Source organism: Micropterus salmoides, unplaced genomic scaffold (genome assembly GCF_014851395.1).
Source record: "Micropterus salmoides isolate LMB-PRFRI ecotype aquatic unplaced genomic scaffold, ASM1485139v1 Ms_hic_scaffold_19, whole genome shotgun sequence".
NCBI lineage: Eukaryota > Metazoa > Chordata > Actinopteri > Centrarchiformes > Centrarchidae > Micropterus > Micropterus salmoides.
This window is the reverse complement of record NW_024041039.1, coordinates 19,173,278-19,191,791: the sequence shown is the minus strand read 5'-3', so window position 1 is coordinate 19,191,791 and position 18,514 is coordinate 19,173,278. Positions and strand designations below refer to the sequence as shown.

Here is an 18,514-nt window from a genome sequence, read left to right as displayed (position 1 = left end):
GTGCACTACCCAGTTCCGCCATGTTATGACATCATTGGCTAATCCCACCCCGGAGTGTGTGGGCTCAGTTGCGGAGTCATGAAAGTGTTTGTAAACAACGCAGTCAGAAGGTAACTTAAGAGCTGCACTAATATTTTCAACTCTGTTAACTTACTCATGCGTGTCACCATATCGCACAGAGGTTTATATGTGTAGTATTTCTTTGCAGTGTACATCTCACGCGTGAGGACAGATAACTTGAGAAATGTTGGATTTTAGGTTAGCAAGCTAGCTAACTAGCGAGCATGTACCGCTACAACCTTAACCTGGCTTTAGCCGGCTAGGCTAATGTTTCCTCACTCTGCCGACAAGAGTAGTTCATCATAGGCTAGCTAAAGGCGCTAGCTTTACAGCTACTAGCCGGCTTGTTAGCTAAATGACATGCCTTTGTCAGCGAGTAGTCAAAGCGCAGCTCCTGTCTCATGACTACGATGTCAGTTCTGTTTAAGTAAACATAACGTTAGCTAAGGGTAGCTGTTGACTAGCAAGTCTGTGGCATGCTAACAGTTATTTCGCAAGTGCGTTTGGCTAGTTTGCTCTGTCTCTTAGAATAACACTAACATTATCAGGACGTTTTATGTTTCACTGTATTGGCTTCTCATGAGCTAAACCTGTATCTGTCTTAAACTGACACATTAATGGAGCTTGTTGTTTTCGGCTGTGTTGTAAACATATTGTGTAAAGTCTTATGTTGTAGTGTCAAATTACACAGGGAGCAACATATGTGTGTCTTTCCATAGGCGCAGCAAACTGGAGTCGGACCAATTCCCACACATATCCCTGAGTGTCAACACATCCTCTAAAGTGTCCCTAATCTTGGGATATAAAGGGTGGTTGAGCTCAAGATTTCTCAATGTCTTCAAGTCGACAGGATGACATAACTGTAACAACAGTAATAAATTCATAGCTGTCTGAGTAGCTACAGCATTCCACTTTCAGAACCTCAAGATCCCTTTTATTACCCGTGTACTGTTAACCTATTAATTTAAGATGCCTTGGCCATTTTCGGAGTCCATCAAAAAGCGGGCCTGCAGATACCTTCTGCATCGGTACCTTGGCAACTTTCTGCAGGAGAAACTGAGCTTGGATCAGCTCAGTTTAGACCTCTATCAAGGCACTGGTTCACTTGCACAAGTGCCATTGGATAAATGGGTATGTATATGTTTACCTTTGTGGCAGCAAAAACAATAGATATATGTATTTGACTTAAACACATAATCTGCATGGACTAAGAGGAGCTTCACCATTGTTTCTTGTTCTTCAGTCACTCAATGAGCTCCTAGAGACAGCAGATGCTCCTTTTGAGGTAATCACCGGGTTCATCCAGACAATTTCTTTAACTGTCCCATGGGCAGCACTGCTGCAGGAAAACTGTGCCCTAGAGGTCAAGGGTTTGCAGATGGTTCTCAGACCAAGACCAAGAGTGGGTAAGGAGAGAGTGCATGGTGTCCCACTACATTACTACCATCTGTGAAAAGGTTTTAGATAGAGCCTTGAAAGAACATGTTGTCATTTTGTCACATGTGAACAAGTTGACAGCTAATTTTACTGAAAAGTAAATGACTGAGTCACAACTGGTTATTCTTCCAGCATCTGGAACTGAGCCCATGTACTGGTCCAGTTTCATGACGAGCAGCATGCAGCTTGCCAAAGAATGTCTGAGCCAGAAACTCACTGACGATATGGGAGAGAGCTTCCAGCCTTTTGAGGGTTTAGAGAAGTTTGCAGAAACGATAGAGACAGGTACATTATGTCTATACTGTTGGGTGACAAGAGGTTAACCAGCCTAGTGTTTTATAAAGTAATTTCTTTTTAATTCCTTATCTTGCAGTTCTGAGAAGAGTTAAAGTGACATTTTTGGATACTGTTCTCAGAGTAGAACACATTCCAGAAAATTCTAAAACTGGAATCGCCCTTGAGATTCGAGTCAATAAGTAAGTTTGGACAGTCAATGGGACAACTCTCCAAAATTTTCTAAGCATTGTTTAACATCAAAGTCTAGTTGAACGCTATAATCCATTTTTTTTTTTCTTTTAATTATTTGTGAATGGTAAAAAGAGCTGCAGCTAAATGTGTGGAAGATGCCCCTAATATGTAGTACATGTGATCCATTAGTTTTCCCTTTCATAATGCAGGTCCCTGTCAAGCTAATTGTGTTCTGTGGTTGCTTTCAGGATTGTTTACTGTGATGAAACAGGCGAGGAGAGTTCTAGTGTGAATGTGCATCAGCCAACCACATTTGCACATAAAAACCTGCAGATGGAAGGCATTTCCATATTTTGGAATGAATTCTCAGATGTGTCCCGTGCTGGTTGTAAATCTTCACCCACTCAAACGGTTGGTATAGTCAGTCTCGTAAACATGGCAGAAAAGAATTGCATTCATACGCCTTAAAAAAATCTTTTATTTTGCAGGAAACGGAGCCAAAGCTCTCTCCTAGCTGGAATCCCAAAATAATATGTGAGCCTCATCCCCAGTTCACAGAGCCCGTATCCTCTACAACACCCTTTGAACCTGTGCAGGTTGGGAGCCTTGGTGGTAAAATAGAGTTGTCCCTCACTCTGAAAAACAACTTAGCTATGCCGGGTGCAAAGGTAAATAAAGCATTTCTTAATTACACAATATTATAAGAAAAAACATTCCTGATTATTTACTCAATAGTATGAACTAGGGGTGATTGCTATTAACCAAGGTGTTTTGCATGCTTTGCTTTGCAGCTGGATGTTGTTGGACACATTGATACACTTATTATTCTGCTCTCCCCGCGGCAAGTTCATCTTCTTCTAGACTTGTGTGGAGCTTTCTCTGGAGGAGGTGAGCACCCCACTGTTGATAGATGCAAGAGAACATTTGGATCAAACAGGGTAACAATGGTTTATTTAGAAATGGAGTGAATAGAGTATTTCTTATTCTTTGTGTGAAGGTGCACAGGAATGGGCTAAGGATAGAAAGAGCCGACCCATACAGCAAGAGGATGAGTATCGGCTCCATATGGAACTGAACCGATGTCTGAAGAAGGATACCGCTGTACCAGGAGCAGACCCTGACCTCTTTGAGAGCCAGACGACAAGAACTGTGTCTAGTCGAGGTTGGACTGAAACAATATCCTCTAATCCCTGACCTTTCTAAGAAATCGTATGTCATGGTTGCATCTACTTAATGAAATTTGTTCTTTCTTTCTCCTTTCCTTTATTTTTTGTTCTCAACACATCTGTTGTTGGTGTAGATGATGTGTTCTTCTCCATGGCAGACATGGACATGTCTCATAGCTTATCATCCCTTCCTCCTCTGGGTGAACCACCCACTGTTGACTTGGATTTGTCACTTAATAGCAACTACTCTGCCTCCCCAGGAGAATCTCCCTCTGGAAATGCAACAGTAAGTCTTCACCTCTTTGATCAGTGATCAAGGCATTGAAATTGAATGTAGGTGAGAGTGGGGGTCCTCAGCAGTTTGGTTACTCTATTACATCCTGAAATTCTGTAGTAAATCTGGCATCATATTTGTGTATCTGTGTTTGTAGGCTCTGTGGGACGATTACATGGATGTACCTCGACAAAGAGAGAAGCACGCTAATGAAACTCCCGTCCAATCACGGGATTCACAACTCCCTCAAAAATTACTGAGACAGACTTGTAAGTATTACAATATATCAATATATTTGTACATACTTTATACACATTAAACTATTAAATATTAGTGTCTCTGTGAAAAGCAGTGAAATTAGCTGTTAAAGTATTTGGCTCTATGAAAAACTACATGCACTTAGCCCTCTGTTGTACTTGGTTATCATTTCAACACAGTGAAAATGTAATATCTGTATGGATATCTGCCACTGTTTTTTATTATTATTTATATTTCAGCCCATCCATCCAAAACCCATGGCGATGAGTCAAGGCCCGAGCTGGTGTTAAGGTTAACACTGAGTAGCCTGGCTGTCTCGGTGCTCCACATTGACCCGCTGCCACCACCAGATGCTGTTCCCAGTCCCCTTGGCCCTATGGCTGCACATTTCTTCAGCATGGTGGGCCCAGGCCACCTCGCCCCAGCTACTTTCCTCCAGTCTCGGACTGTGTTTAACCAGGCTTGCCCCCATGACCATCTAAGGTGCACTTTTACTAATTCCTGTTGCATAAGGTATTGCATTGTGTCTTTTTTGAACGTACTGTAGGACAGATTTGTCATTTAACTGTTTAATGTCTGATCTGGGCTTTTATTTGCAGGTTTGTGGGCCAGGGCCTGAAGATAAACTATGAGCACTGTCAGGGATCCAGCCTGCGGACTTTTAGCACTGACTTCTCCCTTCATCAGATGGAGTTTCTGGAGTGTCTGTTCCCCTCTGAGGCAGTCCGTGGCGGCTCCCAAAGAGGCATTCAGTACACAGAGGTTAGAGTTTGAAGCCTGAGCTAAGCACTTTTTGCACTGCACTCAACTTTGGTTGGTTAAACACTTCATACACATTCAGTACGTCTGAAAGTTGCAGCTGGCATGACATTAAGAGAGTTTCTCACTAGTTTCTCTGTCACACCTCAGCTCCTGACATTTGACACCGCAGCCAGTGCTGATCAGCCGCTTACCACCTGCCTTCACCTGCTTTACAAACAGGCTGAGCGCAGAGGCCCTCAGGTAACAGCATTTATTAGTCCAATATGAAACCGCAGCACTATCACTTAAAGCTTCTTCGTGCTACTACTAAGTCAATTCTTTGGTTCTCTGTGCAGGGCGGCCAGGTTCGTCTCAGCACCATACCCAGGAAAGCTGAGATCCAGGTGGAGCTGGGCCCTGTGCGCTCTGAGTTGGACATCAGCATAGTGGACCGTCTCAACTCCTTGCTACAACCTCAGAAGCTGGCCACTACAGAGTTGATGACATCCCACTTGTACACATCCTATAATAAACATGTCAGCTTGGTAAGGGCATCCCAAGAACTATTGAATATTTAAACTTTGAGGGAAAGCAGATGCATATTTATAGGCTCTACAACAAGCGACAAGGTGATACAGTTGATAGCACTGTGGCCTCACAGTAAGAAAGTCCGGGGTTCAAACCCCGGTTGTCCCGGCCTTTTTGTGTGGAGTTTGCATGTTCTCCCCCTGTCTGTGTGGGTTTCCTCTGGGTGCCGCGGTTCCCCCACCATCAAAAACATGTTAGGTTCTTCAGTTAGTGCCATTGACCAGTCACTGATTTAGATCTGGAGTTAGTCCCCGAGCGCAGCACAGCGGCTGCCCCCTGCTCCCTTGAGGGATGGGTTAAATGCAGAGAATGAATTTCGCAACATATATGTGTATGTGACAGTAAAGTACCTTTACCAATAGATTATCTAATTTGTTGTCTCTTTAAACTCATTTCACAGCACAAGGCCTTTACAGAGGTTTTCCTTGATGACAGCCATACGCCCACCACCTGTCATGTATCGCTGACTGTCAATGCCCCAGTGCTGGGCCTTGCAATCCGCTTCCCCATCCCTGACCTGCGCTCAGATCAGGAGAGGGGCCCTTGGTTCAAGAAGTCCCTGCAGAAGGAAGTGCTCTACCTGGAGCTGGAAGACCTGGAAGTGAAAACAGAGTTCATGGGCGGCAGCTCTCCTGACCAAACCAAAATGGAGCTCACTTTCAGGGAGCTTGTTGGTATGTTATCTAAAAGAAAATTTAACCTTCCCTCTGAAGACGTTTTTTAACCGAGGAATTGCACTTTTACTGCTTTGTATTCTTTTGCTTTTCACAGGGAAGTTTCAGGAGGAGCCAGATCAAACAGCGGCCCGGTTCCTCAGAGTGTCCCACACCATGGAGGGAGACATGACAACATCTGAAAGTGCGAAATTTGATTGGCCAAGGTAAGTTTGTCTAACCAACCTCAAACCGATCTGTCCATCCAGGTGCTTCCCTCAGTGATACTAAGTCTCTCTGAGCAGGGTCGTGCTAAAGATGAACCCCACTGCAGTCCACTCAATCCTTGAAAGGGTGACGGCTGAAGATGACGAGGGGGCTGAGGACCATTCCCTTGAAGAGGAAGAGGAGGAAGGGGCTGCCCATTCACTAAAGGATGTGTGTGACTTTGGGAAGCCAGAACCATCACCCTTTTCTTCTCGAAGGGTTATGTATGAGAATGAAGAGGTAGGTCATGGTTTAACAGCCACATTTATCACACCTGTTAATATACAGCCAACTAATATATTATTACATTTCTTTGTGTTAAAGTGAAGCATTTTTTGTTTAAAACAAATGCACTGGAGCTTAAAGCAACTGCTAAATGTATTTGCATAGAAATTATCCAGGTGTTTAAATATTACCTCATTGATTTATGTAAGTCTGCTCCCTTTATACAAATGATCAATCTCAGAATTTACCCAATTTGGACCAGGAACATTATTAAGTTCAGTTTACTCTTAAAATCATTAAAATACAAGACATCATAGAAGACATTATGGAGATATGCGAAATGGGACACCCTGATAAGCTATCTGAAGCTGGAGAATAGGGGACCAGGCACTGAGCAGATGGTATTTAAAATATATGTTTACTAACACGTTGAGGTGATTTGAAAATGTGCATTTGTTATACATTAAAATTTACAACCTATTGTCGTTATAGTTATGATGATGGCATTGCTTTAAATCAAGTGGACTTTGTGCAGGTGGATGTATTTGCATTCAGTGGCGAGGGTATCCTCTGGTTGACAGATGCATCATTATGCAAAGGGGAACTTGAGCACTGCTTTGCATACCTATCCTGTTGACAGAGCATATTTTATTCCAGATGGTCATTCCCGGAGATGTCGCTGAGATGACAGAATTCCAGGATAAAACCATGAACAACTCTCGCTTCATCCTTGAGTTGTGTTTCCCCAATGTGCAATTAGTACTGCCCAGCAAGCCATTTTATGAAAAACTGCACAACAGGTACAGAATTCCTAATATAACTTTATCTTTTAAGATAAGATTTGTCATAAAAAAAACTTCTTTTAAGTATGAGCGATACAGTATGCCAGGAAAAGCATGAAAATCGAATGAATATCGTTATCGAATGAATATCGTTTCTTATGAAACCTTTTCCCATGTATAAAAGTGTTTTTGTTGTAGCTGAAAATCACCAAATAATCAGCTGGTGTTTTTGTAGCACTTGGTTTCCCTATGTTGTTGGTGTAATACATGTTACTTTTGTTGAGACAGGTCTTGTTGACAGCCAGCTAAAATGTTAAAACGAGGGGACCGTGCACATACCCGTTAAAAAGATACTTAACCCCTGCCTTGTTCCATACATAAAAAGTATATTCTCAATATTTTAGGATAAACAATGACCTGCTGCTGTGGGAGCCCACTGCTCCATCTCCTGTGGAGACGGTGGAATGCATGCCATATGGAGTTGGACTCTCTGTTGCCAGTCAGTTGATCAACACTTACTCCAAGGACAGCTTCAGCCAGTTCCGCTCTACTGGTCCTGAGGGTGAGACGGGAAAAATAACATTTCCCATGAATTTGCATTTGGTAGTAAAAATATCTAATGTAAAGTCATGTTTAAACTCCATAAATGTGCTTCATGTTGTGCTTTCAGATGAGACCAGTGGGTCAGATGAGGAGACCATGCACTATTACTCTCCTGCATCTGACCTGGGCCTCAGGTCTCGCAAGAAGAAAAAGCCCAAAGCCCATAGCAAGACCTCCCAGAGCCTGTTCTCTGTCATCCTCAGTGTCAATCATGGCCTGGTGGCTCTTCAAACTAACGCTAAGGTAACTCTCATCCTTTTTGATATCACTTTCTATCCTCACAGTTTTATTCAGACAACCCTAATATCTTTTTATATGGATAGTGGGATTGAGTCCATCTTTTGTTTTTTCAGAAGGAGGATAAAACTGTACTGAAAAACAAACATGGCGAATTCTGGCTCGAGGTGAAAAATGCTGTGCTATTCAGTGTGACGCAGTACGAAGGCTATAAAGACCAGCACTACATCTGCTTCCACACCAGTAATATCTGCATGTATCACCAAGGTAAACCAGCTGCACATACAGGTGCTGGTCATATAATTAGAATATCATCAAAAAGTTTATTTATTTCAGTAATTCCATTCAAAAAGTGAAACTTGTATAATGTATACATTCATTCCACACAGACTGATATATTTCAAGTGTTCATTCCTTTTAATTTTGATGATTATAACTGACAACTAATGAAAACCCCAAAATCAGTATCTCAGAAAATTAGAATATTGTGAAAAGGTTCAATATTGAAGACACCTGGTGCCACACTCTAATCAGCTAATTAACTCAAAACACCTGCAAAGGCCTTTAAATGGTCTCTCAGTCTAGTTCTGTAGGCTACGCAATCATGGGGAAGACTGCTGACTTGACAGCTGTCCAAAAGACGACCATTGACACCTTGCACAAGGAGGGCAAGACACAAAAGGTCATTGCTAAAGAGGCTGGCTGTTCACAGAGCACTGTGTCCAAGCACATTAATAGAGAGGTGAAGGGAAGGAAAAGATATGGTAGAAAAAAGTGTACAAGCAATAGGGATAACCGCACCCTGGAGAGGATTGTGAAACAAAGCAAACTCGCCTGACCTTAACCCTATAGGAAATCTATGGGGTATTGTGAAGAGAAAGATGCGATACGCCAGACCCAACAATGCAGAAGAGCTGAAGGCCACTATCAGAGCAACCTGGGCTTTCATAACACCTGAGCAGTGCCACAGACTGATCTACTCCATGCCACGCCACATTGCTGCAGTAATTCAGGCAAAAGGAGCCCCAACTAAGTATTGAGTGCTGTACATACTCATACTTTTCATGTTCATACTTTTCAGTTGGCCAACATTTCTAAAAATCCTTTTTTTGTATTGGTCTTGAGTAATATTCAAATTTTCAGAGATACTGAATTTGGGATTTTCATTAGTTGTCAGTTTTAATCATCACAATTAAATGAAACAAACATTTGAAATACTGTATATCAGTCTGTGTGTAATGAATGAATATAATATCCAAGTTTCACTTTTTGAATGGAATTACTGAAATAAATCAACTTTTTGATAATATTCTAATTATATGACCAGCACCTGTAGTCACTATACTCTCATGCTGCTGTGTGTACGTGATGTTGTGAAGTAGAGTACTACTATACAACTACACTGTGTCTACATCACTGCTGTTGTGTGATTCATGTACTTGCAGGATAATTTCATACTTTTAAACCTGGGCCCTATTTCCTCATATTCGGGGGTTGAATTGACTAGTACGTACAAAAAGTTTTGAAATCTGTGCAATAGATGGTTTCAGCTGGAGTTTGTTTTGTTGGAGCAGTGTAGGGAAATAAAGTCTTGCAGTTCCTCTGTGTACACAAACCCCTCTCTCCAACTATGACTCACGTTTCCACTGGCGCCTTCCTGCAACAGCTTGTCCCTCGCAAGATATCAGAGCAAGAATTGTGTATGAGCAAGTTTTAACTTTGGTTAAAAACAAGGGGTGTCACCAGGATTTCACTCGTGACCCTTTCCACAATGTTGTCCTACCAGAAGATATGTGAAAATAGGGCCCAGGTTTACCCTTTAACACTAGAACCGCCAGGGTTTGTTGTATACCTATAACCGCCATAGCGGGTAACATTTACCCGCTATAAAAATGCCGTGATTTTGTGATTATTTCTGCTACATGTTGCTCCAACACACTTTGGGAAACATTGCACATTGGCTCTGCATTTCCTATAAACACCATCCCCATATTTCAGGCATGTACAGAATGTTTATTCTATTTTTATTCATTGTCTTCACTGTGCAGGTCGTTCACTTACACTGCGCATCTGTGAAGGGCATGTTCACATGCGGCGGCTCTTTTGATGTCATCCACTCATCGCTGTTATAGATGTTGTAGCCTAGTTATATTCTAAACACAGCTTGAATTTAAATGCAGCATACAATTTACAAAAAAGACTGACTGTTGTAGTGTTTTATAGGCGGTAATAATAATAGCCTCATAATGTTAGTTAGTTCTTAATGTTCTGCTTGTTTTTTCGGACTCCATCGGGCATCCAGAGAGTAACACATAGCTACAAAAGTTTGAAAGTCCAAATAAAAGTAGGCGATTTATTTGAAAAAAACGATTATTATCAATTCCAAAATTCATAGTAGATTTTTACCCAACGGAAAAATGTATAATGATCACTTTTACTAAAAAATACAAAGCATTGGAAAAGTTATAGCCGATTGAAAAAGCACACGAGGGAGCCCCACTTGAAGTGGGTTTTGATGGTTTTGATTTTCCATCAAAACTAATTCTGCAGGTAGCCTAGTTTTTCCCTGTGATAATCATGTAGCCTACACAAAACCTATGAGCAGCGGCTTTTATGCATATTTACTTCATTCAAGTGGATCGCTGTCAGATAATGACCAGTCAGATGCAGAATCAACTCAGCCCCCACTGTCAGACTCTCCTTCACTCACTGCGCTGAGCAAGTGTAATGCCTGTAGTGGGAAAGGCATTGCCAATAGCAACGTAGAACGTTTATCTAAATGAACAGTGCTAAAAGGACTGCATTCTCTATAGGGGTAAATTTTACCCGCTGGTGCTTATAGGTATAAATGCCCGTTTTTTAAATCTGGCTTTATATTGACATTTTTAACAATAGGGGGTGCTACATAACACAATTTTAGGAGTCAGAATATTTAAGTCAGAGACTGGGGGACTTGAATATTATATTGAAACAAAGATAAATACAATCAAAAAACAGCCGCGGGTAAATTTGACCCGTTGTCGGTTCTAGTGTTAAGCCTCATTATATGATCTCTCACTCTGTTAACCGGCTTAGGACTTTTGGAGGGAGGCACCTCTGTCTCCGACATCAAGTTGCCATGCAGGACACATCCCCACTGGTTGGAGCCAACCATCTACCAATCAGAGACGTCTCCTGAGAGATCCTCAACTCCCTCAGAGAGTATTGGTCTGGAGGCCCGCAGCATGGTGTCTGTCGCTGTCAAAATCTCATCACAGAATGCAGAACGCAATGTGAAGGTAGAGTACTCTCACATCACTGACTGGTAACAGGCCATGCTGGCTGGCAAAACAGCTTCAGTTCACCTTGGGATAGATTCTGTCTGTTGAGCTTAGTTGGATTTCTGAGAGCCCTTAAATTAAGCAACATCCACTTGTGAACCCATCGTCACATGTTAAATAGATCAGTGCGTTGTGAGCGGTTTTCCCCATAGAGCAATTTTCAGATTTTTAAATTTGAATAATTTGTCTTTCTTGTGAGTATGTCACAAGAAAATATGTTGCTGCATGTCATCCCCTCTCTCACTCCCTTCCTTGCTTCACTGTCCTATCTAAATAAAGGCTTAAAAAAAACAAAAAATCTTTATAAAGTATTAATTAGCTTGAGATCTATTGACTGAGACAGCCTTAGTACACTGTGGTTGTGGACTCGCAACCTCAACAGACCCTTTCATGACCACATTTGCCCTGTAGATGGGGCTTTTGACAAACTGAAAGATTTTTCTTGATCTACTGTTGAACCCAAATCCTGACCTTGCCATGTAAGGGCAATTGTAAATAATGTTTTATAAGTGAGGTCCATTGGGTTCTCACTCCTGTGCCATACTAGTCAAATAATGGGCAGCTTACTCAACATCATTACGCTGGAAAACACCAGGCATGATTACATGTTGATTTCTGAATTAATCCTGAAACCACACCTGTGCAGTAGCATCTGTTTCAACACAGATTTCAGGTAATACCTCCATTCAGCCAAATGTTTCCCTTTATTTGGCAGAACTGGTGTTTCATCAGTCAGCTTGCGTTGTGTTTTCTGCTCACTGCAGTGTATTTTTTTTTTTTTTTTGTTGCAGGAATTTCTGGTCGCTATTGGAGTTAGAGGAGCCACACTCCAGCACAGAGTGGTCCCTCCCAGCCTGGGTTGGTATGACCAGGTAGGCCTAGATGAAGCTACCACATCACAAAACCTCTTTTTATTCTTTTACCTTAAATGTTCCCTTAAATATAATGCAAAAGAAACCACACATTTGTAATCGTATTGCCAATTTATGTGCAACAGATTGTCGACTTTCTGAATGTTTCCGATGAGCCTGTGTTGGGGTACGCCCCTCCTACGTCTGTCACCACCCTACATCTACACCTATGGAGCTGCTCTCTAGACTACAGGTAGGCTTCAGACCTTCCACTGATTATTGAGTTATTTGTTATCTGTGTGTGTTCAAATGTGGCATTTGTTCTTCTCTTGACAGACCCCTTTACCTGCCACTCAGATCACTGTTGGTTGTAGAGACTTTCAGCATCTCCAGCAGTGTCTCTTTGGACCTTTCTTCCTCCACACTCAGGTAGGTTTTGTCGCTGATAGAAAAACTGAGAGATGTAATTGCATCTGACTTGCTTTATACAACATGTTGTACACAGGATAATTTTGGACGAAGCGGCTCTGTTCCTCTCAGACAAGAGTAATGCCGTCTCTGTCAATCTAGCGCGTGGTAAGTTCACTTCAGTGATGATTTTGAAGAAACTGCTTGAAATGTTTCAATGTAGCTTTGACCTGTGTTTGCTTTTGGATTTTTGTCATAGACTATGTTCAAGTGGTAGACATGGGAACATTAGAGTTGAGGATTACAGCTGTCAAACCTGGGGCAGATGGAAAGTTGGTAAGCATTGTCTGCCTCTACATTACATTAATGTTTTGAACTTTTCCTCTTCAAAAGTTGGTTGAAAATGTCTCATTTCTCACTCTCTCTTGGGTGATAGTCAGAGCCCAGATTTGAGCTGCGCTGTTCCAGTGATGTTATTCACATCAGAACGTGTTCGGACTCCTGTGCGGCCCTCATGAACCTTATCCAATATGTAGCCAGCTATGGAGACTTACTGCCCCCTGCAGAGCCAGAGGCCAAGCACAGCAGCACTACACAAAGAACCAAGGTCAGAAATTACCCCAACCTGAGCCAGTATTCGGTAGTTACAATAGGATGTAAAACCTCTGCTGGTCACACATGCTTACTTTAAGTGTGTTTCTGGACAGGCGGAGTTTCCTAGCCGACCCACATCTCAGACACCATTGCTTGCTGAGACTGAGCAGCAGATGTTGCAGGATCTTATGAGTGAAGCTATGGAGGAGACTGATGGGCAGCATGCTCCAGGGCTGCAGCAGAATGGTGAAGATTTAGTTCAGGAAAGATGAAGGGCTTAGCTCCATGAATGATATAATGTCACTTAACTAGATTTGATACTTTTTCACACATCTGTAGGTGCACATGAGGAGCGGGATCAGGACCATGACCCGCCTCGCTCAGACCTGTTCTTGTTCCCGGATGAAAGTGGGAATTTTCCCCAAGATGCGAGCCCCACTTACCCAGTGCTTCACTCTCCTCTCATCACTCCTGTCCCTACCCTGACCCAAGAGACAGACGACTTTTGTATCCTGGAGACACCAGGTTCCAGAGGAGAGGTCAGGATATATATTCATTCACACAGTTATGGCACCACAACAAAGACACTGTGACAATCTGTGTTGGCTCACTGTAAGAAATATGTGTTTCAGGATCTTGATCAGGAGCCAGTGGTAAAGCAGCTTACCTCAGACCCTGTAGAAATCAAAGATGATCACTTCAGTCAGCCTCTAGATGGGAGTGATTCCAGCCGTGGAGCCATGAACTTTCCCATCCCAGAGGTGCGCTACCTCATCAAGGAGATCTCCGTCATCTGGCACCTCTATGGTGGGAAAGACTTTGGGAGTGCAACTTTCATAGCCTCTCCTGCTAGAAGCCGAGGGTGAGTCATTAACACATAACTTTGCACACACTGTTTTAAATGTGCTGAAAGTGAAACAGACTTGTTTAATTTTTGCCCTTTTCTCCGCCCTGCAGGTCTACACCCCATAGCTCCCCCTCTCAAACTCCAGTCAGACAGGCCAAGGCTTCAGGGCGGGCAGGAGGTGGAAGAGGAAGGAACCCTGATGTCCTGATGGAGATACAGCTCAGCAAGGTAAAGTTCCTCTTCACCTGGAATGAATGTTTATTATGGTACTCATCACACGAATACCTTGCATCATTACTTCACCGTTTACCAGCTTTTCTTTTTTACCTTTGCCCTAGGTAAGATTTCAGCATGAGGTGTACCCACAGGCCCAGGTGTCTTCTGGGCCAGCAATGGATCAGCCAGTCTCCCGGCAGGTGTTTATTGTGCAGGACTTGGAGATTCGAGACAGACTGGCTACCTCACAGATGAACAAGTTCCTCTACTTGTATTCTAGCAAGGAAATGCCCAGAAAAGCCCATTCGAACATGGTGAGGAAGGCAGCACGCTCACATTAACCCAGTAAAGTCTTGGCCTTGTGTAACTTCTTGTATGCGTTTCGTCTTAGTTGACGGTGAAGGCACTGCACATGTGTCCTGAGTCAGGCCAGGCTCCCCAGGAGTGCTGTTTGCGAGTTTCCCTGATGCCTCTTCGCCTCAATATTGATCAGGTAAAATATCCGCAAATGATTGTTACACGTGTGGCACACATCCTCAGTAAGTTTTTTTTTTTTGAGTCACAGCCTTGTTTTTTGTTTGCTCGAAGGATGCTCTGTTCTTCTTGAAGGACTTCTTTACTAGTCTTGCTACTGAAGTTGAGTTTTTCTCACCGCCTGCTCAAGAAGGTAAAATTCATTCAAGTGCCTCAAACTCAAACATAATTTAACATTCAAATGCTGGCTCCTGATATTATTTTAATATTTTGTTCTGCAGCTGTCTGTGTTTCCACAAAAAAAGTGGCTGCACCTGAGATCTCCTGCAGCTTCTCCAAGCACGCTGCCAGTAGCCAGGACCCGGCCCCAATCATCTCGTTGCCTGCTCAGAGACGCTTGAGTCACAATGGTTTCTCCACATCTGGCAAGGAGGAAGTGACTGACAATGAAGCGTCTGCTCCTTCCTTCACAGACCAACCCATCTTCTTTAGGTTAGTGTTAAATAACTAATTAAATAATAAAACTCCTTGAAAGAAACAATTAAATTGCTTGTCTGTGTTGGTTAACACTTTCGTTTCCTAACAGGGAGTTTCGATTTACCTCTGAGGTTCCCATTCGCTTGGATTACCATGGGAAACACGTGTTAATGGAGCAGGTACATGATCTAAGATGGCTATGTATGAATCCCACATTATTGTATTTGTGCTGTATGAATGATCTTTATGACTGCTCTCTTCCAGGGAACATTTGCAGGGATCATTATCGGATTGACACAGCTTAATTGTTCAGAGCTGAAGCTGAGGCGCTTGTGCTACAGACAAGGGTATGATTATCTGAGTAATACATCATACGAGACTGTGTTGGTTATTTGATACCTTGGATTCAGACAGTAAAAGAGCACATTTCTTTTACACATCCCAGTACATGATGTATTTATATCAAGTGTGTAATTCACTATTCACAGACAGACAATAATGTTTCCCTGGGCACTAATACTTGTCTGTATTCCAGATTATTAGGTGTGGATAAACTGTTTTCCTATGCAATAAATGAGTGGCTAAATGACATCAAGAAGAACCAGCTTCCAGGACTCCTGGGTGGTGTGGGACCTATTCACTCTCTGGTACAACTAGGTGAGTTACAACACATGCTCTGAACCCAGTCACTGGCTTTTTGGTGTATCAGACGAACTTTATTTGTGATTTCCTTAAAAAACTGCTATAAAAGTAATTTACAGTGTGTGAGCTTCAGGTAGATCTCATGTATTTCCATGTTCTTAAGATGAATTTTCTGTTCAGTTCAGGGATTCAGGGACTTGGTCTGGCTCCCGATCGAGCAGTACAGGAAAGATGGTCGGATAGTTCGAGGGTTTCAGCGCGGCACTGCCTCCTTTGGAACTTCTACCGCCATGGCTGCTCTGGAGCTCACCAACAGGATGGTGCGGACCATCCAGGTAAACTCTTCGTTTCACTGTTGCTAAAAACAAGTCTGTATCCACTACCAGTGCCTTCATGAGGCGTCAAACAAATCTGCTGTTCTGTGTGTCATTTTCAGGCTGCAGCTGAGACTGCCTATGACATGGTGTCTCCAGTGCCTGATGAGAGAGACACAAAGAGGATAAAACGGTTCTCCCATTATGGATTGGCTCATCAGCCTGTTGACCTGAGAGAAGGTGTAGCCAAAGCCTATACTGTGGTGAAAGAGGTAAAATATTATTTTTTTTTTGGGCTGTCCCCGACTAACGATTTACATAGTCGAATCAGAATTTAATCAAGTCTTGCCCATAGTCGACTGATAGTCAAATCAATGTGTGTTTGTGCACGACGATGGGGGAGGGGGTGCACGGTAGAAGCTGCAGAACTGCAGCCTCTGTTCATTAGTCACTGTAACTTACATTTAACGTTAAAGATAAACTGAGACTTATTGTTGATCATTTCCTCTCTGCTCGCCTGCCATTCACAGGTCTTGTGCAGAGTTTTGCATGCGTGTCGTGTGGCTGACAAATGCATGCACGTCGCAGTTCCTCGCAGGTCTATTTCAAGTACTATTTAAAAACAATATAATACACTTTGTATGGTTCATCAGTGGTGATAAATGATTCAAATGTCCCGCGAGGTGCGGATAACTCAGCGGTGAGGCTGGGGCTCCGTCTCCCTGCCATTAGGCTACATCATAGACTGCATGGCTACACACACGTACACGCTACGCCTACACATACGCACTGACCCCCCTTCTTAAAGGGTAATTTTGGATTTATTCACGCACCTTTTTAAAACATTTATTAAAAGTTTTTTTCTTTTTACATATTTATTTGCAGCATTAAACATTGAAATGTATATTGTAATAGGCTGTATATTAACTTATGGGGAGAAAACTAGTAGTTCTATGTAAAATCAGATGTTGAGCACACCCATATCGTCAAAATGGCATGATCCTTGTTTTGCTGGGAAGCTTTGACTGTGAGATTGACAGTCAAATCAGGCTCCGGCCATCGAAGCGTTGAACCTTCGACTATGTGGGGTCAGTTCATTGACATTATTGGAAAAGTAAAATCCGATTTTAATGCAGATTTTTTTGGTGTTTACATCTACAGGGGATCACAGACACGGCACTGACCATCTATGACACCGCCACCCGGGAGCACGAGCAGCGTGGGATGACCGGGGCAGTGGGTGGAGTTCTCCGCCAGCTGCCGCCAGCAGTAGTCAAGCCGCTCATTATGGCCACTGAAGCCACCTCCAATGTCTTGGGTGGGATGAGGAACCAGATTCACCCTGATGCGCGCCAGGAGGAGTCTCAGAAATGGAGGCAGGGCGAGGAGTAATTCTTATTGCCATATGGTACCTGAAAGCATGACTGTGCAGAAGAAACAGCTAGTAAATGTGTTGGAAACTTTCTTAAGAGGATTTTTGAAGAGGAACATCTCAGAGGTGCATAATATACAGCCCTGGTGTAAATAAGATCCTGATCATCTCGTGGCACTTTGAGCTACTGCTTGTGTCAGCTTACCGGGTGCCTCACAGTGCCTTCATGGTTATCAGCATTGTCCAACTGTACGGTTAATCAAAGGGATGTATGAAGAGTGAGGAATTTATGAGCCACATTTTGTCTTTATGTGGATTTTGTTCTGTTGTGGGATAGACAGTGGCATTATAGATATAAAATCATAATGAATAGGCTGTTGTCTCATGAGGTGCAAACATTTGCTTCATTCTCAAAACAGCTCTGTTTACAAGTTGTTGGTTCTTTTACCCTACTTGGTGTCAACAAACGCTAATAATATAGGTGTAATGACCCTTAATTTATATAATGTGCTGTATGTTATATACTGTTATTTTCTGTAAATATTCCTAATGTGTAACATTTCATGCAAATATGAAAAAGAACAAGTGTAGGACCTGAATGTGTCACAGCTATGTAAAGTTGTGTAATCAGCTCAAATGAATGACAGATGGGAAGTTGTTATAAAGTTTTACAATTTTGTTTGGAGCTGTGGTCGTTTTGTCATTTTTGCAAAAGCTGCTGTTCTCAAAAGCTGATCTTGATATTTTAAAAACAGTTTCAAATGTTTTATTCTGTCAGTATGCTGCTCAAATTTTTCAAATTGTTCACTCAAACTTGTAAGAGAAACTGTATCCACTCAGAATCTTGAAGCAAAGTCTTAATATCCTGCACAATTGAATTTTTTAAGTGTATGTTTGAATATTGATATTTGGTGTGATATGTTGTGTTGCAGACATTTGATTTGCCCATTTTCTTGTTTATGTGGACAGACTAATATTTCTTGTACATAAGTGTACAGGTGATGGAAGAATTTGTATTAAATGCATGAAAGCGAAATAAAAATGGTTAAATCCACCAGAGCAGAACGTCATTGTGTGTGGTCTTTACTTTTTAGAAGTGAATATAATGTAAGTAGGCATTCCTGTGTCTATATGGTCACATTCACAGCCTTGAGTCTGAAAGGAGAGATTTAGGACTTTTTATTTAAGTTGTCATGGATGGATAATAGAATGTAAAAATAAATAATAATAAATGTTTTAT

General features: G+C 42.2%; 1 protein-coding gene across 1 annotated transcript; it reads left to right on the top strand.

The window, feature by feature from the left end:
- The first annotated feature begins 43 nt into the window (after positions 1–43).
- Positions 44–18,339, top strand: LOC119910564 (autophagy-related protein 2 homolog B-like). Its single transcript, XM_038729231.1, has 43 exons — positions 44–110; positions 780–1,191; positions 1,304–1,466; positions 1,630–1,782; positions 1,871–1,973; positions 2,214–2,376; positions 2,454–2,633; positions 2,757–2,853; positions 2,963–3,127; positions 3,266–3,417; positions 3,563–3,674; positions 3,903–4,146; positions 4,263–4,425; positions 4,573–4,665; positions 4,761–4,949; positions 5,393–5,666; positions 5,764–5,872; positions 5,951–6,152; positions 6,795–6,937; positions 7,324–7,481; positions 7,590–7,765; positions 7,876–8,026; positions 10,835–11,037; positions 11,871–11,951; positions 12,077–12,183; positions 12,267–12,359; positions 12,436–12,506; positions 12,598–12,674; positions 12,775–12,945; positions 13,046–13,178; positions 13,272–13,471; positions 13,565–13,794; positions 13,890–14,007; positions 14,118–14,309; positions 14,387–14,488; positions 14,584–14,662; positions 14,751–14,961; positions 15,056–15,125; positions 15,211–15,293; positions 15,482–15,603; positions 15,769–15,923; positions 16,025–16,174; positions 17,064–18,339. The coding sequence occupies exons 2-43, from the start codon at positions 1,030–1,032 to the stop codon at positions 17,292–17,294; spliced, it is 6,231 nt and encodes a 2,076-aa protein (XP_038585159.1). The 5' UTR covers positions 44–110; positions 780–1,029; the 3' UTR covers positions 17,295–18,339.
- The last annotated feature ends 175 nt before the right edge of the window (positions 18,340–18,514 follow it).

Coding starts and splice junctions, on each gene's coding strand:
- LOC119910564 (XM_038729231.1), top strand. CDS start 1,030: ATGCCTTGGCCATTTTCGGAGTCCATCAAAAAGCGGGCCTGCAGATAC. Junction 6,153..6,794: donor TTATGTATGAGAATGAAGAG/GTAGGTCATGGT, acceptor ATTTTATTCCAG/ATGGTCATTCCCGGAGATGT. Junction 13,179..13,271: donor TCCAGGGCTGCAGCAGAATG/GTGAAGATTTAG, acceptor ACACATCTGTAG/GTGCACATGAGGAGCGGGAT.